General features: G+C 42.5%; 1 protein-coding gene across 4 annotated transcripts in view; it reads right to left on the reverse strand.

The window, feature by feature from the left end:
- The window catches only part of XPO6 (exportin 6), a 122,283-nt gene that overhangs the window by 65,901 nt on the left and 32,085 nt on the right, over positions 1-24,297 (reverse strand). For 2 of the 4 annotated variants that reach the window (XM_066275507.1, XM_066275506.1), the window contains exons 2-6: positions 19,441-19,531; positions 13,212-13,324; positions 12,117-12,314; positions 4,357-4,516; positions 2,469-2,546 (exon numbers count right to left, since the gene is read on the reverse strand). In XM_066275507.1, coding sequence (XP_066131604.1) covers positions 2,469-2,546; positions 4,357-4,516; positions 12,117-12,314; positions 13,212-13,324; positions 19,441-19,531 — 640 coding nt within the window. The remainder of the gene's footprint in view (positions 1-2,468; positions 2,547-4,356; positions 4,517-12,116; positions 12,315-13,211; positions 13,325-19,440; positions 19,532-24,297) is intronic. The other 2 variants (XM_066275509.1, XM_066275508.1) reach the window with 2 other exon arrangements.

Here is a 24,297-nt window from a genome sequence, read left to right on the forward strand (position 1 = left end):
TTCTCTCCTTCTTCCCCTCCCCCAGCCAGTGGTTTGGGTGGTTTGAGAGTGAGCCTGGGCGCTGAGGATAACTCCGCTGGAGCACGTCAGCCTCAGCTACTATAAAATTAGCTCAGTACTCGTACATCGGCCCAGACAGGGGCTGCCAGGTGGATCCCAGTTGGGGCGCACGCAGGAGTCTGTCTCTCTATCTCCCCACCTCTTACCTAAAAAATTAAATAAATAATAAATAAAGCAAGCTGAACAACTTTTTATAAGTTTTACAGCTTAACTTGGTGTCTTAAGTGCACAAAGGCAGCTGAGCAAAAGCACTGAAACCCAGGTTGAATAAAATCACTAACACTGCCACAGCCAGTGGTGCAGTGGACAGAATGTCATCCCAAAGCAGCAGGGGCACCAGCTCAGGCACTGGCTCAGTCCCCAGGGCTCTAGTTTGGTTCAAGCCCTGGGCAGGGAACACAGTAGAGCAATCAATGGCACAACCAAGCGGAGCGACAACTCGATGCTTTTCTTTCTTTTTCTCTCTCTCTCTCTCTGTCCCCCTCCCTCCCCACTCCTTTCCTCTCTCAAAATCAATGGGGGGAAAATCAGCGCTGTCCAAATTATTAAGGCAAAATCTGGATGAATTCACTTGCAAATGTCACAGAGAAAAGTGTGTAACAAGTGAAATGCAATTCTATTTTACAAAGGGAAGCATACCAGCTTAAAAGCTTATTTAACTCCTTAGGCCCCACAGTCTCAACTCATTTTGCTTTGTCTCATATACTAAAATTCAAAACTTCAAAAAAATTTTAAGTGTCTAAAAACACACATTTCATATTTTTAGGGTTTGTTTATCTGTAAATGTCAAATTAGTTCATATTTTATCTTACCAAACCCCATATATACAACCTAGGCAACACATGAAAGAGCAAGGATTACTTCTGAATTGTGTCATTTGATAGTCCCCAACCTGGCCTCCAGGAAAACAAGTCTATCAAAGTATATAAACAGAGTTACTAGCCTGGAACATGTACCTGAACAAAGCCACCTAAAACACACAGGTTTTGGCCGTGGAAAACCAGTGCAGAAAAACCAGTTTTCCTGGAGTATACTGTTGCCGCTAAATCTAGCTGGATGCTAGGCTAGGATTCAACTATCTCAAAACAAATCTAATTCAAAAGAACTAATCTTTGCAAATTCTTATTTAAATATATAACATTTTAAGATCAACTAAATTGTAGAAGATTCCAAAGAGTACAATCATGAAATCCCTGTATCATTTGCAATTTTTCTTTAATCATTCAAATATTGCAAAATATCAATCTGCTAAGTCACCTCAAATACCACCTTAAAGGTTTGCCACCAAATATAAATAAAGCTCAATTTCCTATAAGCTTTTAATATACTCTAGACCTCTGTAATAGATTTTAATCTAATAAGTAAGACAAATGACTCTAAATGGTTTTAATCCAAGTATGATAAATGGAATTTGGAATAAATTACATAGTGTACCACGAGCAATCCCCAAAACTTCATGATATACTTTTAATTCTCCGCTAACTGCAAGAATTTCAACTTCCACATATTAACAACAGGCAACATGAAACAGGCCGTAGAGATGTCGGATTTCAACAGCCCATTTCCTTGGGGAACAGGAGAAAGATGTAGAAATACTTTACAGTAGAGGAAGAAATATGTGCCCACTCACAGGATGTACTCTACTTGAAAAGCATTTGTGATGATTTAGTGTAAACAGAAGCATTTAGAAACTAAAAGTTCCTGCTCGTACACAATTTCCTCTTTCCATCCACATTCCTGAAAGCAGCCATTTTTAGGTGAACTGCACCCTGACTTTTAATGTAACTGTGGACAGTGACTAACCACAGTACACTATATATTTAATGACTACTACAAATAAGCCCATGCTACTCAAGTTATTCTGAACTGCTGGGAAGTCAGAGCTGACCACCACACCCTGGTCTTCAGCCTGTCCAGGCCAGCATGACCTCACCTGCGCCCAGTGGGGAGGGCAGTACCCCACGTTCCCCACCCCCACCGGCAGGCTGACCCAGCCCTGCAGCAGCCCTCGCCTAACTACAGAGCAGACCTGTCACACACACAGGCTCACACCAACCTCGGCATGAGCCATACAGCCACGAAAATTGAGACCAAGGGAAAACCAAACCAGGACCAGCAGCTCTAAGCTGAAGGGGGTGGGACAGGGTGACAGAGATCAAAGGTTCCATCTCCCTGATGGGAAATGAAGCAACAAAATATGTTGTGCAAAATACAATATTATATTAGAAAGTACAAGTACTTATGAGGAACTAAGAAAGCTAGCTACTCAGAAAACATGGGCAAAAAAGGCCAAAAATAGATGAAGGAAGAATCAGCATCTGTATCTGGCATAAATGAGCAACTGCTATCCTGCTGAGACCCTCCAGTGCATTTCAAGAGACCCACCACGTGTGGTGGGCAGACCATACCACTTTCTCCTGAGGTTGGGGACGGTGGTGGGGTGGCGGCAGTGACACTGTGTTTGTCCCAAACAGTCTCCAGAATACCTAGACCAAGAAAGGAGAAACTGAGTTTAAGATGGAAAAAAGTCCCACATATGCAAATCAGATTTAGAAAAACAGTGTATTGTTACCTTTGACCAAACATCACTGTCAGACTATCCCCTTCTTGACCATAGGTCTAACTGCTGTCTGGAGAGTGCTACTTGGATATTCCAAATTCAATTTACCTCCCCCCAAACCTGCCACTAATTCTCTTACATCGCTCCCCCAGTAAACAGCACAACCCCTACAATCTCAGCACCTGGCCTCTGCTCTCCGCATCTCGCCTCATCCCCGCCCCACACACACGACTTCACCATGCTCAACTGTTCGCTGTTCCTTCCACAGGGGTCCTTCCCTTTCTCACCTCTGACCTGCTCTCCGCCCCAGAATCCCTGCTTGACCTTTATACCAGACTAATGGCTACCTCTCTGGTGCTCAGATCCCACTCAGCTGTCATCTCCTCCAGGAAGCCCTCCTGTCTCAGGCTTTGCCTGCACAGAAAGCACTCCACTATACCTCTCGGCACAGCTTTGTCACTGCCCCCGTCCCCTGCTCTAGGTGCGTTCTCAAAGGAAGGGGACTGTGTTTCATTCCTCTTTGGGCCTCCTTACAGAACCTGGCATACGATGACCACAAAAGCCTTTGAAAACACTTTGTTCTCAAAATATTTACTGTTACAGGATGGCTAAACCTTGAAAATGTCATGGTAGGTAAAAGCAGTCAGACATAAATGGTCACATATTGTATGTGACAGTGGACTTGGGGGGGGGGGTGTGCAACTGTTCTGGAATGTCCTATCACACTACAGCGTGACACCTGGACAAGAGGACGCAGAGGCACCCGATGTGGTCCCTAACCCTAGGAGTCTACCATTGAGTCAGGGGTGCTAGTCAGTGCCTTGAATGAATGCTCTGAGGACTGGGTTTCCACTAGGGATCTGGGGAAGGAAGGGGGCAAGTAACAAGATTACTTTTGACAAAGCATTCTTACAACCAACTTTAACTGCCCACTACATGCCAAGCACTTTTGTAACGCACAAAAAAGAAAAAAACTCCTCGACACCCAGAAACATTCCTGGGTAGAGGAGCTGAAGATAAGAGCACTCTTTTCACTATGTTTTCAAGCAACCCCGGCTCCTGGCACCTGTCAGGGAGGCTGCGCCTCCTAACAAGCAGGCCCCGTTGGCACCAGAGGCCACAGCCCCCTGACAGGGTGAGCCGCATCCCTACCTCCTGGCTCACTGTCACCTTGCTTTCTGCTTATTCTCCTCTTCACACATTGTCAGGGGGGCTCTAATAAAACAGTCAAGATGGCAGAGAAAATGCTACATACAACTACAACCTAGCACACTGGGCGCTAGTCACACACCTTGTCTCACTTCTCCCACACAAAATTTAAAGTGTCCATATCTCCCTACTCCTCCAACTTCTCCTAGTCTTAAATACAAATTATTTTAAATAAAGTGCTTGCTACCCACCTTTCTCAGAGTGCAGCCATCGGCACTTCAGTAACATTCCTCTGACCTGGTCTATACCTCTTTAATCACACAGTAAGAGTGAGGACCAATTACTGGAAGACTTTAAGGAAAGTAAATTACAAACATTTTTTTGAGACCCTACCACTGCTAGTCACTGGGCTGGTGCTGGAACACGGCAGCACATTCTTTGTTTTTATGCTCAGCCTCAGTAACAGCTAAAACACCTGCTCAAAAATACTAAGGGCCAGGGCCTGAGCTCCGGGCATCTGCAGGCGGGCCTCCGTCTTTGGGCACCACCTGGCGCCCGCCTGCCCCGTCACTCCGCTGCGCGCTCACCTGTCAGGAGGCCAAGCACTGTCTGCACCTGGTCCAGCAGCAGCTTCCGCAACTCCTCCTTCCGAGCCACACTGAGATCCTCACGGGGACAAGCCAGCTCTTCTGAAGTCGTCTTCAACATGATCAGACCCAGGGGGGTTGTCACAGGGGACTGGATCAACTGCCAGGAGAAAATAAGTTCCGAGTAAACTGTTTCAGCCATTAAGGTGCAGAGAATAACTTTAACCCTGTGGAGTGCCGTGTGCTCACTCTCACGGGAGCAGGTTACAGGAATCCCTGCTTAAGAAACATGGCTCACTGGCCGGTTGGCTCAGCGGTAGAGCGTCGGCCTAGCGTGCGGAGGACCCGGGTTCAATTCCCGGCCAGGGCACATAGGAGAAGCGCCTATTTGCTTCTCCACCCCTCCGCCGCGCTTTCCTCTCTGTCTCTCTCTTCCCCTCCCGCAGCCAAGGCTCCATTGGAGCAAAGATGGCCCGGGCGCTGAGCATGGCTCTGTGGCCTCTGCCTCAGGCGCTAGAGTGGCTCTGGTTGCAATATGGCGATGCCCAGGATGGGCAGAGCATCGCCCCCTGGGGGGCAGAGCACCGCCCCTGGTGGGCGTGCCGGGTGGATCCCGGTCGGGCGCATGCGGGAGTCTGTCTGACTGTCTCTCCCTGTTTCCAGCTTCAGAAAAATTAAAAAAAAAAAAAAAAAAAAAAGAAAGAAGAAACATGGCTCAGAGCACCTTCATGCACCTTTCAACCAATCAAAATACATGTATTCTAATCTGAAAGACAAAATGCTAATACCATGAACTTTAAAATGACAGGAATACTCTTTTACACCCAACGTGACAATTTTTACACATGCCCAGAGTCTAAACACAGTCTTGGTTACTTTGCCCATAATTATTAGTTATTAAAATGTGTAAACCAATGTGTGTATCTTCTTAACATTCAGGCAGTACATCAACTTTACATTTCTAAGCTTTATGCTTCATGCAAGCTCAAGATTAAACAAGTGGCAGGCAGAAACACCACATACACATCATTAAACTATGACTACAGTTATGCTTTTGCAGATAATATACAGCAAAGTAAGTTATTTTTTCTAGTGCCTGCAATATCCACTGAAAGTTTCCTTAAACATGAAACAGAGAAAATATACACCTTCAATAGCATAACACTACTTACATCTTTCTGATCAGTTTCACAGAATTCAAAGCGTTACCACTGCATTTATTTTTTTAGTTTCCAGAAATGGTAGAAGTAAACAAGTTGCCATTAAAATTCTCTATTGAGTTACATGCTACATACAACCAGTGAAACAGCTAGCAATTTAAGAAAGGAGCACGACCATTTTCTTAAATCATAATTAACTTTATATGCAGTTCATTCTCTGATACAAATAAATGTTTTAGTTACTCAATCTACAAAATATAAGCTTAGGGAAGAGGAGGACACCAGGAATTGCATCCAGGTACCACTTCAAGAAATACAGAATAGACTTCCGGTCAGGATGGCAGCGTAGGTAAATGCAGTACACGCATCCTCCCACAACCAAATCAAAATTACAACTACTGAACAACCATCATTCAGAACTTCCTAGAATTCAGCTGAGTAGAAGTCCAACAACTAGGGATTTAAAGAAGCTACCACACTAAGACTGGTGGGAGGAGCACAGATACAGCACAGTCTGGTCTCACACCCACGTATGGTATATAAAAATCAGCAGGCCTGGCTCAGCTGTGAAGGTCTCCCCTGAGGAGTAAGGGGCTCCAGTGCAGGGTTCCAGTGCCAGGGAGAGAAGAACCTATAACTTCTAGCTGTAAAGACCAATGGGAATAGCAGCTGGGGGAGACAGAGGCTGCAGGAGTCCCAGGCAGTGCCTCTTACAGGGCCCATACACGGACTTCCTCTGACTCACTCCCTCTGAGCTCCAGAGCTGGGCAGCAGCTCAAAAGACACCAGGAGCACACGAGGAGGAACCGAAGTGTCTGGCATCAAGGCGAGAGTTGGAGGGCAGCAGAAGGGCGTGTGGCAACAGTAGTGCCCAGCTTGGGTGACCTGGGAGGCTGTACCACTAGACCCTACAAGACATCTACCACATTAAGCCATTCTCCCAAGCCTGGGAGACACAGCAGCTGTATCTAATACATAGAAACAAACACAGGGAGGCTGCCAAAATGAGAAGAAAAGAAATACCTCCCAAGTGAAAGAACAGAACAAAATTCCAGAAAAAGAACAAAAACAGAGACAAGCAATCTATTAGATGCAGAGTTCAAAACACTGGTTATAAGGCTGTTCAGTGAAGTTAGTGAGAACCTCAACAGCATAAAAAAGGACATGGAAACCATAAAATGAACCACTCAGAAATGGAGGACACACTAATGAAGTATAGAATAAGTTATAGTGGAGTAGAAGATGAAGTGGTATAGATGGGGCTGAGAATCAAATTGGTGATTTGGAATAAAAAGGAAGCAAAAAACACTCAGTCAGAACAGCAATAAAGAAAAAGATAGTATAAGGAGCCTCTGGGACAATTTCAAGCATACCAATAATACTCATATCATGGGGGTGTCAGAGGAAGAGAATAAAAAATTGAAAACCTATTTGAAAAAATGAGAGAAAACTTCCCTAACTTGGTGAAGAAAACAGACATACAAGTCCAGGAAGCTCAGAGCCCCAAACAAGTTGAATCCAAAGAGGCCCACACCAAGACACATCATAATTAAAATGCTAAAGGTTAAAGACTAAAGGAGAATCTTAAGAGCAGCAGGAGAAAAGCAGATACCATATTTCCTATGTATAAGACGCACCCTCCTTTTCCTAAAAATTTGGGGTCGACCTGTGATGGCGCAGTGGATAAAGCATCAACCTGGAAACACTGAGGTTGCCGGTTCAAAACCCTGGCTTGCCTGGTCAAGGCACATATGGGAGTTGATGCTTCCTGCTCCTCCCCCTTCTCTCTCTCTCTCTTTCTCTCTCTCTCCCCCCCCTAAAATGAATAAATAAAAATTAAAAAAAAATAAACACCTTTAAAAAAAAAAAAGGGTGCCTGACCTGTGGTGGCACAGTGGATAAAGCGTCGACCTGGAAATGCTAAGGTTGCTGGTTCGAAACCCTGGGCTTGCCTGGTCAAGGCACATATGGGAGTTGATGCTTCCAGCTCCTCCCCACCTTCTCTCTCTGTCTCTCTCTCTCCTCTCTCTCTCCCTCTCTGTCTCTCTCTCTCTCCCTTTCTCTCTCCTCTCTAAAATGAATAAATAAAAATTAAAAAAAAAATTTGGGGTCTATAAACTGGGTGGGCCTTATACAGTGGTTGTAGATTTTTTAATTGCATTTCCTGCTTTTTCATGCTTGTTGAGGAGTTGTATGAATTTTATGATGAATAAAACTTAAGTTCAATAATTTTATGTAATACATTTTTTCCCCAAATTTCAGGCCCCAAAATTAAGGTGCGTCCTATACATGGGATCGTCTTATACATGCAGAAATACGGTAGTTACCATCAAGGGAGCTCCCATAAGGCTGTCAGCTGATTTCTCAACAGAAACACCGCAGGTCAGTAGAGATTAGCAAGAAATATTCCAAGTGATGAAAAGCAAGGCCCTACAACCAACATTATTCTAGCCAGCAAAGCTATCATTCAGAATCAAAGGAACATAAAAAGCTTCCCAAAGAAAAGCTAAAAATGTCTATCACTATCAAACCAATATTAAATGAAATGTTAAAGCATCTTCTTTAAAAAGAAGAGAGTCTGATCAGTGATGGAAAAATGGAGAGGGTGTCAACCTGGGACTCTGAGGTCCCAGGTTCAGAATCCCAAGGTCACCGACTTGAGCATGGGCTCGTAAGCTTGAGTACAGGATCACCGACACGATCCCATTATCGTTGGGTTGAGCCAAAAGGTCTTCAAAAGTACTTCAAGCCCAAGGTCGCTGGCTTGAGCAAGGGGTCAGTGGCTCAGCTGGAGCTCCACACCCTCTGGTCAAGGCACATATGAAAAGAAATCAATGAACAACTAAAGTGCTGTGACTACAAGTTGATGCTTCTCATATCTCTCTCTCTCTAAAAAACAAGAGGGGGAGATAAGAAATATGAAAAATAAAACAGCAATAAATACATATCCACCAACAATTGAATCTGAAAAACAAAATAAATGAAAAAGCATAACAGAAACAGACTCATAGATAGAGACCATTTTGACAGCTGCCAGTGGGTAAAAAAGGTGAAGGGACTAAATACAAATTGGCTGTTACAGAATAGTTACGTGATGTCAAGTACAGCATAGGGAATACAGTCAATAATAGTCTAACTATGTATGGTGTCAGAGGGGTACTAGATGTACCGGGATGATCACTTAATAAGTTATACAATGTCTAATCACTGGGGTGTACATATGAAACTAATATTATATGTCAACTGTAACTGGAAAAAAAAATGACTTAAATAAACAATTTTTTTTAAAAAAAAGAAAGAACACCCAGCACTGTCCTTTGCCTTGAAAACCACTCTTCCCATTGCAGACCAAGGGAAAAGTGCATCCCCAAAGAGTAGCAAAAGTACTCAGTGATGGGAACTTTGAAAATTGCACCTGCCCTCAGAAGCAGCATTATGTCAAAGCAGCAGCAATTAATGGTGTATTGAAGACGCTCTCTCTGGTGGCAGGGAGAGCAGACTCTGGGTGGTAAGCATGCACACAGTACACAGATAGACACCAAGTTATAATGTTGTCCACCTGACATTTAAGATGTGACTCACAGACTTTACCTCATTTTTTTAAAACACTTTTAGATCAGTTTTCTCTTTTTAAAAAATTTATTAATTTATTTTAGAGAGAAGAAGGGAGAGAGACAGACAGAAACAACGATCCGTTCCTGCCTGTGCCCTGACCAGGGATCGAACCCACAACTTTGCATATCAGGACAATGCTCTAACCAACAGAGCTATCCAGCCAGGCTTCAATCAGTTCTCTTAAATATTAAAATTTCAAGTACACCCTCCAAAAATTATCTCTTCATTTTCTACAAATTTGGGCTATTTCTAACATCGACTTCAATAAAGCTAATGCAGTAGGGGAGGAACAGAAAACCCTCATCTAAATTCCCACCCATAATAAAGTAGAACTGACCCTTCATAAGCACCTCTTCCCATTGGAGACCTTTGGGTTATCAATCTGTATTTTACAAGATTTCCAATACTTCCCCTCTTTCACTTCTTTCCTTCTTTTCTCTCTTATGTTTCTATTTCCCCCAAAGCTCTCAACCTTACTTTCTCAGCTGGGAATGATTCATATTATGAATATTCTATTTGGCAATACACTTTCCTACAGGTATGATGAAATGCTTCTGTGTTCCCCAGAAATAAATTTCTACAATATGGAAAATGTATCTGAAAGCCCCTCCTTTTTTTTTCCTCATCATTTAGAAGGGAAGACAGGCAAGAAACAGGCTGGAAAATGAGTTACTCTCTATTGCAAGAACAGCTTGATAAAATGTTTACTTCTCACTAGCTTTGTGTCCACAAAGGTTTTATTGAAAGTATTTTCCTTTATCATCTTCATGTATATCATTTAAGCTCATAACATAAGTAATCTATGCAATTTATTTTAACAGAATAAGCATTTTTAGGTTGAAAGTCAAGTTCAGGTTCTTAGTATAAGCAACTGGAATGGTTCAATTTATTACATCACCACCAATCCAAGGAGAAAAGGCAATTCCTTCCTATGCTGCTTGCTGTTTATTCCTTAGTTACCTGGCGCAGGCACAGTGTGACCAGAGCCAGCTCGGTGGATTTCAGGAATCTGAAGAACAGACTCTACGAAGGTGTTATATGTATGCTAGTGCATGGGGTGGGGTTGACTTCAACTACTTCCTTTTCCAGTGGCCTAGAAAGGGTATAACCAACACACAGAACTGCAAGGGTCTCTCCAGAGCCCTGAATCAACTCCTCTGTTTGATATGGTAGTGGCATAAACTGCACAAATGTCTCAGCCAACTGTCAGAGTTAAAACTCTTTTTAATTTAAAAACTATGCACCCCAGACAGCAAGCAGACCATGATGGAACTGAGGCCAAAAAAACCTTTTAGATGACTTAAGCAAAGGATCATATAAGGAAGTTGATTCCCAAACCGGTTTGGTCTTGTTCACCAATACCTGAAGAAAAGATTCACTTTATTATCATTATCAGAAATGTCAGCCTGACCAGGCAGTGGCACAGTGGATAGAGTGTCAGACTGGGACGCTAACGACCCAGGTTCAAAACCCTGAGGTCACTGGCTTGAGCACAGGGTCACCAGCTTGAGCATGGGATCAGACATGACCTCACGGTCGCTGGCTTGAAGCCTAGGGTCACTGGCTTGAGCAAGGGGTCACTCACTCTGCTATAGCCCCCCCACGTCAAGACACACATGAGAAAGCAGTCAATGAACTAAGGTGCCATAACGAAGAATTGATGCTTCTCATCTTTCTCCCTTCCTGTCTGTCCCTTTCTCTCTCTCTAGCTTAAAATATATATATATTGATAGTGGATTTTTTTTAATTGCTCCATTACTCAAATGGATCGTAGAAAGAGCAAGTGGAATGTTAGAAAATGGTACTGTTCTGGAAAATCCTGAATCACTGAGATTATACCAAGTTTTTAAAAATTTATTTCTATAAACTGTATGTCAATACCCACTGCCTGCACACTCAAGACTATCTCGACAATATGAAAATGTTTCCAGCTTTATCACGTGATTCAAATGAACACATCTCCCTCTTGGCTTAGGTCCCGCCTAGTTACTCCCTGAAAACCTCTAATCCTGACCTGCATGTAGTCAGGCCTCATTCCTAAACCCCTGATTACAATTTCCTAATGTCAGACACACAAATTTTAAAAGCATTTTCTGCCAAATTGAATTTACCATCTACCAAAATTCATTCCTTCCTTATTAATTCCTGGCCTGGAAAATTTGCTGTCTCAGCCAGAAAGCTGGAAAACATCCTAGATCCCTCCCTTCCCTGAGCCTTAGCACTGACAGAGCAAGCACCTCACCTCCGCCCACCAGGCAGGCCCCCCTCGGCTCGGGACCCTCTTCTCACTCAGACCCCACCCACAGCAGCCTTATTGGCCCCTCGTCTCACTCAGACCCCACCCGCAGCGGCCTTACTGGCCGCCTGCACTCCAGCCCCACCTCTCGCTATTCGGACTCCACACCACTGCTAAAGCTGTCATTCCAACATAAACACGTGATATGTTCTCTCCTTCTTCCAAACTTCTCCCCGAGCCAGGCCCATCCTGGTCTGGCCCCTGCCCATACAGCTAGTCTCTTCCTCCATACCAACACGCCACCATCATCTCCTCGCCAACAACAAGGAAACTACCTCCGCTCCCTGGGTCGGAACGCCGTGCCACCCCTGCGCTCGGCACACACTCCCAAACAATAACTGCCACACTGCTGGAGAACTGTTTGCATAACCATCTCCCCACTAAACGATGACTACTGAAGGCCTCATCCTTCCACTCAACACCTGGCACAGCACCTAACAGGCTTTCAAATATTTGCTGAACAAAATTTCACAAGAGGTTAACAAAGCAATTGGGTTTCCCCCACCCTTTCTCCACTGCACAAATGTGCGACACAACTCAAGAATACAAAATTAAGTGAATCTATCCAATACTGACCTCACTACTGTCCCTCTAAAATACTAATCTTAAACTTCTCTTCAAAAAAAGGAAATAATCACTTCTACAAACAAACTATTTACAAGATAAAGTTTCCTCAGGCATATCCTTACCTGTAAAATGTTGGTAAAAAAGTCATGGTAGAACATGGGCCAATCCTGACGGCCAATATCAACAATAACTTTGCAAAGTTTGTTCCGGATAAAGTAAGGTAAGGTTTTGTGGTGAGCCAAAAGGAGTTTGGGCAGGCAGCTACGGATTTCCATCTTATCCTGAGATGGAACCCCAAGCCACATTTTATTGATCAGATTCTGCAAAAAAAATACACATCTTAAAGTTAGCAATCTAGCCTGACCCGTGGTGGCACAGTGGATAAAGCATCGACCTGGAATACTGAGGTTGCTGGTTCGAAATTCAGGGCCTGCCTGGCCAAAGCACATATGGGAGTTGATGCTTCCTGCTCCTCCCCCTTCTCTCTCTCTCTCTCTCTTTCTCTTTCTCTCTCCCTCCCTAAAATGAATAAATTAAAAAATAATAAAAATAAAATGTCAGCAATCTATACACTCAAATAATTTTTTATCCAACAGTCAGCTATATCACCTCAAACAAGAAACCCTGATTTTAAACAAAGGTTTTAGGCAATTTGGCAATAAGAGTAATAAAAATATTCAAATCCTGTAATACAACAATCCCATTCCTAGAAAGACCTGCTAAATAATTTAATGGAAACAAAAAGCTGCATGTGTAAAAACTTTCTATGACATTGCTGTCTCTAACAGCCATCAAAAACTGACAAGAACAACTTTACTATTCAAAAATGGGAGAATGGCTTGGTGAATAATGGGGAAGAATATAAAATGGCATGGCAGAGAGAGAGTTGGTAAAAATGAGAACTCTTGTGGTTAGGGTAATAGTATTCTGGATATCATCCTTCCTCCCAAACTTTAATCATCCCTCTTCTTTCAGTGAGAACCTGGAAGGCAAAGGTACACACTACCACAAATGACCTGCCTACCTAAGCCCATCAAAGGTGGGAAGGTGCCAGGAGCCCCCCGTCTTGATCAAGGCAGCGCGTGCAGGAGGCTCTGAGCTGAGCTCCCACAGCCGCCCAGCCTCCTGCACATCGAAGCTCAAGTCTGGTGCCAATGACACAGCAATGTGACAACCACAGACTCTTCAGAACAGTATAAAATTACCTGACAACTTACCTCAAAAACCGTCAAACTGTACATCATTACATAGTCATTCCTAGTGCTGGAGAGAAAGTACAGGCAGAACCTCCAGGCTCCTAGCTGCTGGGCAAAGTTATTAAGAAGCTCCTCTGGAAAAGTTAAATAGCAACAAAAGAAGGCTATGAAAATACATGAAATAATATAAGGCTGGGCCGTCATATATTTTTAAACATGTCCTTCTCCATATATGTCAATGTTATCAAAACTAACTACAAATGCTGATTTTTCAATACAGAAAGGACAAACTATACAATACAGTTCCGACTTGGATGTGGCCTTGAGCACTGACAGTGTATGCAGCCATTTTAAAATTAGTAAGGTTACTACTATGGACACTTTTTTAGAAAGAAAAAAATTTTACTGATAAAAGTTCTTACTTAACCTAAAGTGTGGATAAACAATTATAAGAGTATCATTCCACCTTATAAATGATGGCTGTTAACTTGTTTCCTCTGGGGTAGGAGCTATATCTCCCCACCACACACAGACACACACACACACACACACACACACACACACTCTCTCTCTCTCACACACACACACATTCTCTTTCTCTCACACACACACACACACTCTCACACACACACATTCTCTTTCTCTCTCTCTCTCACACACACACACACTCTCTCTCTCCTTCTCTCTCTCTCTCTCTCACACACACACACACACTCTCTCCTTCTCTCTCTCTCTCTCTCACACACACACACAGTGTTGGCTACAGGAGGAGGAAGAGATTAAGACTAACCTTATAAATAAAGGATACACAAAAATGCAAGTGAATTCAAGATGGCTAATTCTGTTCATCTGGTTTGGTTTTATTTTTAACTGCCACCCAAAAAAAGTAAGTAAGAGTAGCAATCATGGGAGATGTCAGGAACAGCCCCGTCCACATCAAATCAGTTAGAAAGGGTTGCCCCCCTCAGGCTACTGCTAGCGTCCGCCAGAGCCGCAGACAGCAAGTCTCTGCACCTGCTGCCTTTAGTCACCTTAACTTCCTGCATGGTCATGAAACAGAACAGAAAAGGGTAAAAAATACAGAGGCAACAGCCCTGAGAGAGTCCACGAAGCCCTTGGAAAAGCAGGAAGCACAGCAGCGCTTTCTAATCCTAAAGTCACCGCTCTGCTAGACCCTACAACTTAGGCTAAATGCACCATGACAGTCTCATTAAAAATTCCATAAAAAGAAGCTGATAGCCTGTTGTTGTAATTAAGTAAAAGTTTCTGTGAATCCCAGAGGTGAAGTCACACCAAAGAGAATGAGTTCTGGCTGGAACGAGAAACTCTGAGCTCTGTTCCAGACCTTGCCACTGATCCACGGAGTCTGGTCCCAAGTGAATCACACTGCTCCTCCCTGCGGCTTCCACTTCCCCCACTGTTAAAAGGACCAGGTTTTCCCTGGGGGTTCCCTGCTGGCGCTGTGTATCTAGAGAACGAACAACACACCTCAGCTGGAGAGTGGGTGGAGCCTCCTCTTCCCCCCCCCCCCCCCCCCCCAGCTAGGAAAGCCTTTCCTTTACTAAGACATCGAACGGGATCAAGAAGTGGTTCCAGCAAACACACTGGAAAAAGCTGAACTGAGAAATGTCCACTGAACAGAACCAAACCCCAGATTCCCCTCGGCCTTCATTTAAAGTAGACATTTGTAGAATTCAGTTATTTAAAGATATTTTTAAATCAAATTAGAATACAAACAAACATGTTCAGAAGGTTCCACTTTTAATTTATGAACGCTAAAGGTGAGCAATATTTGCTTTGCAAACCAAAAATTAAAGAGAAAAAAATGAAAATAATTCAAGGATAAGTGAAAAACAGGACTTCAGAGAAATTAGTGTTGACTACAGTAGACTGATATAAAGAAAAGATCCTTTACCTTCTTCAGTAAAAATCATCAGTGATTTTCTCACTATAAAGTACTTCAGCAGCATGAAATAATGGGGATCCTATTGGGGCAGGAGGGGCAGGCTCACTGTGTAATGAGACAGGATCCAGGGAAGCAAGCAGGGGATTCCTCTAAGCTCAAGCCTGCTCCTCTCCTGGGCTCAGCTCTGTCAGTAACCCTTGCTTATAAATGCTCTGGTTTATAACAGGGTACTCCCCCTCCCCCTCAGGAAAGACAGACATACACAAGGCAAGTCCAAGAGACCACTAAATTTAAAATTAAAAGAGATGAAAGGTGCCTGATCAGGCAGTGGTGCAGTGGATAGAGCGTTGACCCGAGACACTGAAGTCCCAGGTTCAAAACTCCAAGGTAGCTGGCTTGAGAGTGGGATCACAGATGTGACCCATAGTCACTAGCTTGAGCCCAAAGGTTGCTAGCTTGAAGCCCAAGGTCAATGGTTTGAGTAAGGGGTCACTGGCTCGGCAGGAGCCCCCGAGGCAAGGCACATATGAGAAGCAATCAGCGAACAACTAAAGTGCTGCAACTAGGAGTTAATGCTTCTCATCTCTCTCCCTTCCTGTCTCTCTCTCTCTCTCTCTCTCTTACACTCATATACACACAAAAAAATAATAAAATGAAGAAAAGAAAAAGACCTCCAAGGAGTTAAAAGTAACAGATATTAGGTCAGGACAGACATCCAAAGGAAAAACCTTTAGGTTTGAATAGAAAAAAATATTCATTTTCAAGTTTCAGGGTTAAGTAATGATTGGGAGGTAAAAGGATTATTCTAGGACAACAGAGCAACATGTCCCTGACTGAGGTTGAGACCTGACACTTGAACACACTTGCTTGTTTAAAGTTCACTTTAAAAAATATTGTTTGTGTCAATAAATATAAAATTCAAAGACATTCTAGAACAGTGTTTCCCAACCTTTTTTGTGCCATGCTCCACCTTAACCTTTCTAAAATTTTTATGTCCCCCCCTATGTAACATACATAATTTTTAACATTAAAAAATTGATTTGTTCACTTAATAAACATAAATGATAGGTTCTAGGAAGAAATCACTATGAAATTGTTAACAAAACACAGTAAGTAAAATTTCAAAACATATAATGAAAAACAGAAATTTAAATTCCAAATAATTTTAATACAGATTTTTCTATATTAATTTATTATTTTAATTTAGTGTGATCCTTGCGCTTGATGCTTGCTACACAGAGATTATATATTAGGTTCCAATTTGGTTAGCTTTAGTCTCAAGTCTCCACGTTGTGTTATATCCAGCCGATATTTTTTTTTTTTTACCAGTAAATCATTTACAGCACTAAATCCACATTCAGCTAAAAATGAAGATGGAAACGGTAGCAATAGTTTTCTTGCACATTTGGTTGAATTTGGGTATTTGATTTCTGTTTCCTCACAAAGCCATGCCATCGCTCCTTTGATATTAAATAAAGCTTTAACTGACTCATCATTTTGCAATTCTGCGAGTTCTTCTTGATACTGCATATTTGATATATCAGACAAATCCACTAACATTGGCTGCATCATCCATGTTGGGAAATCAATTTGTTTTAAATCAGAAAATCTTTCTTTTAAATCAGCCAATAGAATATTCAAATGATTGACAATAACAAGTAAAGCGGTATCAGTTACTTCACATTTTTGGAGCCAATGAAACTGTTTAAAGTTTTTGTTGTTAATATGTTTCTGACATAACTCAATATTGGTAATGAAACCAAATATCTTTGCTTTTGCATTGACAAGAGTTTTATTTGTTCCTTGAAGTTGCTTATTTAATATATTTAGTTTTTCAAAGATATCGGCTAAATAACTCACAAATGCTTTACCATCTATTGTTAACAGATACTTCATTTCAGGTTTGTCGCTTAAAAAATCACTAAGAGTATCAAACAGTTCCATAAATCTTTTCAAACAGTTTCCTTTAGATAGCCATCTTACTTCAGTATGAAGTAAAAATCTCACATGGTCTTCATTTTGTTCTTCACAAAATAGCTTGAAAAGACGCTCACATTTGGCACTAGTTTAATAGCATTAACACACTTTATTACTGTATGTAATACTTCATTCAGAACAGGCGAGATGTTTTAGCTACCAAGTTTTCCCTATGAGTAACACAATGTACAAGAATCATTTCTGGATTTGCATCTTTCATCAATTTTAAGCAGCCATTTTTCTTGCCCATCATATTGGGAGCACCATCTGCAGCACAAGATGTTATATTTTTAATTGGTATATCATTGACATCTAAGTAGTTTTTTAGCTTATTATATATATCTTTGGAGGTAGTGGTGCTTTCTAATCTTTTACAGAACAACATTTCTTCAGTAAAATGTCCTTTATCAATATATCTTACATAAGTTATCAATACTGCCTCACTGTCTCTCAAAGTTGATTCATCCATTTGCAAGGAGAATTTTCTTGTTTTCAGCTTTTCAATAAGTTGTTTTTCAATATCCTCAACTCATTTTGTCTATTCTTCTAACAGTATTGTTACTGAATGGCATAGCTTTTACATCTTTGTCATCTTTTTCAAGAACCGTTTTAAGAAATGCTGATATTAAAATATGTGTTAAAATATATTCAATGTGACAGAGTAAACGTATACTAAAAATTCATATTTATTTAAATGTATATAACACATTTACTACACTACCACCGCAAATCAAAAGATATCTATATTTTCCCACTTGACAAAATTTTCTGGAAAGTTATGCTTCTAAAATTAAAATTGTCGTGCATGCACTATTATAGCCCCAATAATATTTATAAAATATTATTGCTTTCTAGCCCCGATGCAAGAAGTACTTAATAAAGAGTTTAATATTGATAAAAATAAAATCAGGCCCTGGCTGGTTGGCTCAGCGGTAGAGCGTCGGCCTGGCGTGCGGGGGACCCGGGTTCGATTCCCGGCCAGGGCACACAGGAGAGGCGCCCATCTGCCTCTCCACCCTCCCCCTCCTTCTTCTCTGTCTCTCTCTTCCCCTCCCGCAGCCAAGGTTCCATTGGAGCAAAGATGGCCCAGGCGCTGGAGATGGCTCCTTGGCCTCTGCCCCAGGCGCTAGAGTGGCTCTGGTTGCGGCAGAGCAACGCCCCGGAGGGGCAGAGCATCGCCCCCTGGTGGGCAGAGCATAGTCCCTGGTGGGCGTGCCGGGTGGATCCCGGTCGGGCACATGGGGAGTCTGTTTGACTGTCTCTCCCCGTATCCAGCTTCAGAAAAATACAAAAATAAATAAATAAATAAAATACTTACCAATTATATCTATACAATATATATATGTATATTTATTAAATCAACGAGCTTTTACAACAGTTTTGACTGACACTTACTTCAAATTAACACCAACTGAATGATGTGAAACACTACGGAAGTTGCGATGGGCCAATTAGGTGAGAATAACTGCGTTGTTTAGCGAGTTTTTAAAACGTCCAGGGTTCCCCGCGGCAGACAGCACGCTCCGCAGTGAACCCAGGACGAAGTTTACTTGACAACGCCAATCACTCAGTTGATATTTTGGTCTCGTCAAACGAAATTATACTTAATAATTATTTACCGCAATTATTTAAGAATTGCATTTTTTGTTAAATTTGGCACCCATATCTAGCATTGCATTTAAATGGCCCGGGGTGAAAGAGTTAAAGTCGTGTCGAGTCCATTTTCAAATTGCCCCCCTTAACTATCGAATTGCCCCCCTGTGGGGCGTGGGCCCCACGTTGGGAAACACTGTTCTAGAAGGTACTGAGGTTCTAAGAAAACCTGAAGTGAATACACCTACATCTCTTTGATGTTTGAAGTCTTCATTCAACACAACTTGCAGAATGAGTAAGATGACAGAGATAAGGCAATGGGAGTTAAAGAAAATGAACCAAGAAGCCTCCAGAGGTAATACTAGATAAAGGGTCCCTGGGCATTAAGTGAGGTTCTACACACCAAAAACATGTCCATTTTGATACTTTTATGAGGTGTTTCTTTTTTTAATTAAGTCACAGTCTTCTTATAAAATTCAACCCTGCTGTAATCAAGAACAAATCAGGAGGAGGGTTTCCCACATTCAGCCGAGGGAAAGAAAACCCATCCCTGGATCGCAGTGGCTCCATGGACTATATATATATACATAAAACCTCTGCAGCTGGGTGTGCAGACCTTCCCAGCCAACAACCAGCACAACCAGAGCAAAAACAGCAAGAACTCAGGGAGAAGCATGCAGGGTTGACCAGCCAAGGCTTCCAACTCCTTCCTCCCTACTAAGTCCATTATGAGTCCGTGATAAATGACTTTTTACAACTCAACACTTCACTTACCTATCTCACGTTTTCTTTCATTGGTTGTACAGTCATGAAAAAACTCTGTCATCAGACTTTCCAATGCCCTGAGGGAGGTTTCTTCAGATGCCTAATAAAGAATTTGAAAAAACCTGTATCAATAAACAGTATCTTTATTTTTACTGTTCCTCAGTTCCTTCCAGGTCACACTCAACAGCAACAGTAATTCACTTCTTGAAAACATCTTAGTTCAACATTCTTCCAATACATGATAAAAGCCAGAAAAACTGAAGGGAATTTTCCAATGGCTCAAAACCCAAAGTTCTAGCACTCTATAAATTCATGCTACTATGCAATTAATTTTCAATTATTTATGCAAGAAAAAAAAAGGGAGCAAATAATTCAAAATTTAATTTTGGAAACACTGAAAGCCAATTAACAGCTCATGGCCCTGACTGAACAGGCAGTGTAAAGGCATTAAGGGAAAAAGATCAGGGTTCTCTACCAACTATCCATCAACAATACATCTGTCCCATATCTGGGTAATTCTGATTCAGAGAACTGTAGTTAAAATGCTGCATGGATTCTTGGGGTTTTGTGAAGGTGTTTCAAGAGTCATACACCCACCCAGTCAACTCTCAATGTCACATGAGCAGTCAACAGAGATTAAGATGCAGCTAAGAGCCATGCTGAGCAGGAACTCAAAATTAGAGCACACCTCCCATCACAGACCCACAGAGAGAACCAGACTCTCAGCAAAATGGCTCAGGTGGAGGGGAGGGGGAGGGGGAGGAGAGGGAAGAGGGGGACCCAACACCCCATTGCTCGCCCTCCCCCTCTTCCATATGGAGCCCAAACCCACTTTCTCTTCTCTCACTGAAGTATGGGACCTCAGTGCAGCAAGAGTTTAAGTCAATGCTCTTTAACACAACTTGTCTGCCAAAAGGGAGCATTCCCAAACCATTTCTGAATCCTCAATGGCATTAATCTACCCAGAGATGATCAAAACCCAATAACAGTTCTAATTGCTTAATTTCCATTTTTCTGTCCCTTTTATTTGCTCCCTCACCTCCCTCACCTAGCCCCCTGTAGCTGTCAGGCTGCTATCTCCGAGCTGCTTCAGTATCTCTTAATTCCCACCTTCCTACCTACTTTTCCCCTCCTCCCTTTCCCACACTCTCCACTGTCCCCACAGAGAGAGGGGACTTACAGAAACTTTTAAAACAAGTCCACAAACTGTTCTGTATCAAAATGTATATTACTGGAGGCCTCCACTTGGTAAGTGACTTTTGAGGAGACTGAGGAACTTGGGCCAGCTCTGTGGGTAAACCAGCCCATCTGACAATGAATACTAATTACTGAAGCTACATCGGGCTTGCCCCAGCCCGTCCACATCAAGCACAGGCAGGCACATTACACAGTACGCAGGGGCCACGCCCAAGCAGTGCCAGGCACGCGCTGTCCCTCCCCTGGCGGTCACGTGTGATGGCTGTGCAGTGACACCTGAACTGTGACATGCTGAGTGATGAAAACCAGTAGTTTTAACACTTGTGAATATGGGAAATTTTCTCGTCTGAATTTTATATTTTTGATAAAAGATCAGCCCTCTACACCTTTTCAAACCAATATATCACTTCAACTGAAAAATAGCCTGGGATTGCAAGTTAAGCTGTTTTATTGAAAACTACACAATTTTTTCAAATGTAAAATAACTAGAATGCGAGACTAAAATATGACTACAAGCTTTTTAAATCCATTTCAGGTTATTTGTGTTAATCAAACCAGCCCCACTGTTCTTATTCACTGGCTTTCAGAGTAAATGCTACAGCCTGACGAGGCAGTGGCGCAGCGGACAGTGTCGGCCTGGCACACAGAGGACCCAGGTTCAAAATCTCAAGGTCGCCGGCTTGAGCATGGGCTCACCAGCTTGCGTGCAGGGTCGCTGGCTAGAGCGTACGATCATAGACATGACCCCATGGTCATTGGCTGGAGCCCAAAGGTCACTGACTTGAAGCCCAAGGTCACTGGCTTGAGCAACAGGTCACTCGCTCTGCTGATGAGGTCACCCCCTCATCAAGGCACATATGAGAAGCAATCAATGAACAATTAAGGTACCACAACGAAGAATTAATGCTTCTTCCTGTCTGTCCCTCTGTCTCTCACAAACAAACAAAAAAGTAAATGCTATAAATTCAAATTTCTAAAATATATATTTTTTAAAAAGAATGCTTTAGTCTATTGCATAAATTGATTTGGTATACCATTTCATTTTAAAAAGGAATTTGCTGCCCTGGCCAGTTGGCGCATCAGTAGAGCATCAGCCTGGCATGTGGAAGTCCCAGGTTCAATTACCAATGAGGGCACACAGGAGAAGCAACATCTGCTTCTCCACCCCCTCTCCCTTCTCTCTCTCGTCTACTTCTCCCACCACAGCCATGACTCGATGGTTTGAGCAAGTTGGCCCCGGGCGCTGAGGATGGCACTTGGCCTTGCCTCAGGTGCTAAAATAGCTCAGTTGCCAAGCAACAGAGCAGTGGCCCCAGATGGGTAGAGCATCGCTCGTTAGGGGGCTTGCCGGGTGGATCCCGGTCAGGCACATACGGGAGTCTGTCTCTCTGCCTTCCTACCTCTCACTTAATTAAAAAAAAAAAAAAGAATTAAAAGAAAGGATTTAAAAGAATCAAAGGATGCCTGACCTGTGGTGGCACAGGGGATAAAGCATCCACCTGTAATGCTGAGGTTGCTGGTTCAAAACCCCAGGCTTGCCAGGTCAAGGCACATAGAGAAGCAACTACGATGAACTGCTGTTTCCAATCCTCCCACCCCTTCTCTCTCTCTTTCTCTTCTCTCTAAAAATCAATAAAATCTTTTAAAAACATGTCAAAGGAAAATTTCACGTTAAAGTAACTTATAAAAAATATTAACTCAAGAGATAGCTGTTATTCAGTTAAAATAAATCAATAGTTCTTCTGGAGCCAAAAGGGATTCCTGAAAACTAAGACATATCTTCAAGTAACACCTGTTCTATAATTTTTTTTTTTTTTTCTGAAGCTGGAAACAGGGAGAAACAGTCAGACAGACTCCCGCATGCGCCCGACCGGGATCCACCCGGCACGCCCACCAGGGGGCGACGCTCTGCCCATCGTGGGCGTCGCCATGTTGCGACCCTCCTGGGTGTCGCCATGTTGCGACCAGAGCCACTCTAGCGCCTGGGGCAGAGGCCACAGAGCCATCCCCAGCGCCCGGGCCATCTTTGCTCCAATGGAGCCTTGGCTGCGGGAGGGGAAGAGAGAGACAGAGAGGAAGGCGCGGTGGAGGGGTGGAGAAGCAAATGGGCGCTTCTCCTATGTGCCCTGGCCGGGATTCGAACCCGGGTCCTCCGCACGCTAGGCCGACGCTCTACCGCTGAGCCAACCGGCCAGGGCCTGTTCTATAATTTTTAACTTATAGTAAATTATTTTAAGAGTAGATCCTGGAAAAAACCTGAGCTCATCAAATTCAGGCAATCAACCACAAGGTTTATTTCACTGTGGTTCTTAGAGCAGATGTTTGTTAACGTGACAACTACTGGCCCTGCATTCAAGGCTGTTGGGGCAAGTTCCTGACAATCTCCCCGGAGAATCCAACTCCATCTCCACTCCCAGTCCCATCCACCCTTCCCTCCCTGCTCCAATCCAAAAAGCTAACATTCGAGCAGAAAGTGGAAAGACAAAAGTATCCATAAGGGCCACAGGATGCATGCTCCCACCAAATGATAGTTCATGAAAAAAGAAACTCTTCAACCAAATCTGGTGTCTCTCAACTAAAACAAATAAATAATGTGCCGTTTGCATTTCAATCACTGCTATAATTGCAATACTAATATCCTACCTCACAGGGTCTTATGAGGATCAAATTAAATGATCTATGAAAGCTCTAAGGAGTTATCTAATTCCTAGTTATGTCTGCTATCATTTTTATTTGGTCTTAGATACCAAATGAACACAAGACAAAACAATAGAAATGGTCAGATCGTTTCAAAGTCTGAAAGGCTTTGCTAACTGGATTTCAAAATGAAACTAGAAGGAAAGGAGACTGAGACTTTTCCAAGATCAACAATCAGAATAGAGATGTAAAGACAAAAAAGATGTTCAAGGCCTACAATTGGTTGAAGGATACTATAAAATTCCCTCCATTTGGCAAGAAGCCTGTTAAGCAGGTGATGAAGCCAGAATCCACAATGCAGCAGGTTAAGGAATCAACGGCAAGTAAAAATTAGTAATATTCCCCGCAGAATACACTTTCAAGTAACAGAGACAAAGAACATGAAACAAAGAACAAGTGCCATATCTCAATTTCCAAAAGCTTTTCATATACTGCCCTAACTTATGAAGAACGCTGAAGACTCAGACACACCCAGCTGCTTCCCACCTTGTGCTTGGGTTTTTACAGGCCAGAACTTGAAGAGCTAAGGACAGATAAGATTAGCTTCCAACTAATAAGTGGGACATTAATGCAAAAAAAATTCTACTTGGATTATAGACAGAAAATGTGAGAGGTAAAACAACAGAGCTTCTAGAAGAGAATACAGAACATCATGACCCTGGGGTAGGAAAAATTTTCTTGGACAGGACACATAAAAGCACTAACCATAAAGGAAAATATTGATAAATTGAAATGTTCATCAGATGTCATAACAAAGAGTGTAAAAGAAAGCTATGAAATGGGAGATGATATTTTCAATATAGGCGGCACCAGAGAACTGTCAGCAGAGTACAGCAGGTCCTGAAATACCACGCTTCTGTTACAACAGTGATGAGATGGGTATAACTTAACTCTCGTTTATATAATTAGTCTGTGGTAAAATTGGTTTCTTTATATTCAATACATTGTTTTGCTTAAAGTCATAGATAGAAC

The sequence above is a fragment of the Saccopteryx bilineata genome, chromosome 4 (genome assembly GCF_036850765.1).
Source record: "Saccopteryx bilineata isolate mSacBil1 chromosome 4, mSacBil1_pri_phased_curated, whole genome shotgun sequence".
NCBI classification, from domain to species: domain Eukaryota; kingdom Metazoa; phylum Chordata; class Mammalia; order Chiroptera; family Emballonuridae; genus Saccopteryx; species Saccopteryx bilineata.